At 42.7% G+C, this 2519-nt stretch overlaps 1 protein-coding gene across 1 annotated transcript; it reads left to right on the forward strand.

The window, feature by feature from the left end:
• Positions 1-811: 811 nt before the first annotated feature.
• On the forward strand, positions 812-1999 carry NEUROD4 (neuronal differentiation 4). The gene has a single exon (XM_022571457.3). The coding sequence runs from the start codon at positions 831-833 to the stop codon at positions 1824-1826; it is 996 nt and encodes a 331-aa protein (XP_022427165.1). The 5' UTR covers positions 812-830; the 3' UTR covers positions 1827-1999.
• Positions 2000-2519: the final 520 nt, after the last annotated feature.

The following is a 2519-nucleotide window of genomic DNA, read 5'->3' on the forward strand; positions in this document are numbered from 1 at the left end:
AGATTGAGTAGTCCTTTGGAGAACATGTACAAAGTCTGAATGATCTCATTACAGTTTTTCATTTATTTTGTGGTATAGTTATATAACCGTTTTCTTATGTTATTGTTTGATATTCTTTTAAAATTTTGCAATATTACAATTATTGTTTACATATTATTATGTAATATCAGAAGTTTCTCTATTTGGACAATAATTTATATGCTCACCTTAGCTATTTCCTTTTATGATCTGAATTCTGGGAAGAAAGAAAAACATGCTTTGAGTGGTATATCAGTTATTTTTGCATAAAATATCCATGAGATAAAGAACCTGAGAATAAAAAGAGTTGGGTATTGACACTGCAATGAATAATCAAGTCAATTTCCTTTTCCTATAGTTGATTTTCTTATAAATGCTATAGTTAAGTGAGTGTCCTGGACATTTATCTGAGCTTAGATTAGTTATTTATTTACTTATTTATTTATTTATTTTTGCGGTACGCGGGCCTCTCACTGCCGTGGCCTCTCCCGTTGCGGAGCACAGGCTCCAGACGCGCAGGCTCAGCGGCCATGGCTCACGGGTCCAGCCGCTCCGCGGCATGTGGGATCTTCCCGGACCGGGGAACGAACCCGCGTCCCCTGCATCGGCAGGCGGACCCCCAACCACTGCGCCACCAGGGAAGCCCTAGATTAGTTATTTAGAATGGAGAACTTGGGCTAGATAATTATAAGTTGAATTCCAATACAAATTCTGTGCTTTACATCTAAGACATAAAAAGAAAATTTAGTTTTAAATCAAATCAGATGTTCACAGGCACTAACCATTGCTGTTTCCTTTTCCAGAGTCTGGAAATGGCAAAATCTTATGTGAAACCCAAGGAGATGACAGAGTTGGTCAATACACCATCTTGGATGGACAAAGGTCTGGCTTCTCAGAATGAGATAAAGGAGGAGGAGAGAAGACCAGCTGCTTATGGGATGCCTGGCAGCTTAGCTGAAGAGCATGACAGTATTGAGGAGGAAGAAGAGGAGGAAGAAGATGGGGAGAAGCCTAAGAGAAGAGGTCCCAAGAAAAAGAAGATGACGAAAGCTCGCCTTGAGAGATTCAGGGCTCGAAGAGTCAAGGCTAATGCTAGGGAACGGACCCGGATGCACGGCCTGAACGATGCCCTGGACAACCTGAGGAGGGTTATGCCGTGCTACTCTAAGACCCAAAAGCTCTCCAAGATAGAGACTCTTAGACTGGCCAGGAACTATATTTGGGCATTGTCTGAGGTCCTAGAAACTGGACAGACACCTGAAGGGAAGGGCTTTGTGGAGATGCTCTGTAAAGGGCTCTCTCAGCCCACAAGCAACCTGGTGGCTGGATGCCTCCAGCTGGGCTCTCAGTCTGTCCTCCTGGAGAAGTGTGAGGAGAAATCTCCTATTTGTGACTCTGCCATCTCTGTCCACAACTTCAACTATCAGTCTCCTGGGCTCCCCAGCCCACCTTATGGCCATATGGAAACACATCTTGTTAATCTCAAACCCCCAGTATTCAAGAGTTTGGGAGAATCATCCTTTGGGAGCCACCCACCTGACTGCAGTACACCACCTTATGAGGGCCCACTTACTCCACCCCTGAGCATCAGTGGGAACTTCTCCTTGAAGCAAGATGCCTCCCCTGACCTGGATAAATCCTACAGTTTCATGCCACATTACCCCTCTGCTAGTCTAAGCTCAGGGCATGTACATTCAACTCCCTTTCAGGCTGGTACACCCCGCTATGATGTTCCCATAGATATGTCCTATGATTCCTACCCCCATCATGGCATTGGGGCCCAGCTCAATACAATCTTCACTGATTAGGGCAGTCAGACCAGCATTTCAGAGGAAGATGTGGAGACATTTCCCATAACTCAAGTGGTTGAGCTGAAGACTCAGTGACCTTAATGGAACCCTACAGATACATATCAAACAAACATATCAAACAAAATAGTCCCAGTCTGTTTACACCTTCTTACACCTGTCTCTCTTTTCTCATCGACTTCTCATATTGTATTGATTCCTTTATTTAGGGTCTTAAAGTGAAATTATATGACTCTTTACAATCATGTGAAAATAGAACAGAAGCCCTGGATCCTATCTTAGTGGTGCCAAAAACTCACTGAATGATCTATGCCAATTAATTTTTCATTTCTGGCCTCTGTTTACTTACTGGTAAAATCAGTCAATTGTTCTAAGTCTAGATAATTTCTAAAGTCCTTCATAGTTCTGAAATTCTGTGACTTTGGTGATCACTCCTATAAACTTCTTGAAAGTAGAAGGATTGAGGAGTAACAGGAAATGGACACCGTGCGTGGAATGATCAAATGGAATTGCCAATGCGTGTCTCTCGGGGACTTGATGATAGGACTTCTTTGCATTTACCTAAAAATAGCTTCCAGAGGCTAACATTCTAACTTGGCTGTCACTGCGAATAATGTTCTTTAAGAGATTAGCTCTATTTCTTGTTGGGCTGAAAGCTGAACATATCTTCCATAGTAATTTGAGAACCATAAT

This window comes from Delphinapterus leucas, chromosome 11 (assembly GCF_059928025.1).
Source record: "Delphinapterus leucas isolate spDelLeu-1000000601 "Yukka" chromosome 11, BTC_Dleu_Yukka2, whole genome shotgun sequence".
Classification (NCBI taxonomy): Eukaryota; Metazoa; Chordata; class Mammalia; order Artiodactyla; family Monodontidae; genus Delphinapterus; species Delphinapterus leucas.

What these genes read in the sequence shown, in the direction of transcription:
- NEUROD4 (XM_022571457.3), top strand. Translation starts at nt 831, where the DNA reads ATGGCAAAATCTTATGTGAAACCCAAGGAGATGACAGAGTTGGTCAAT.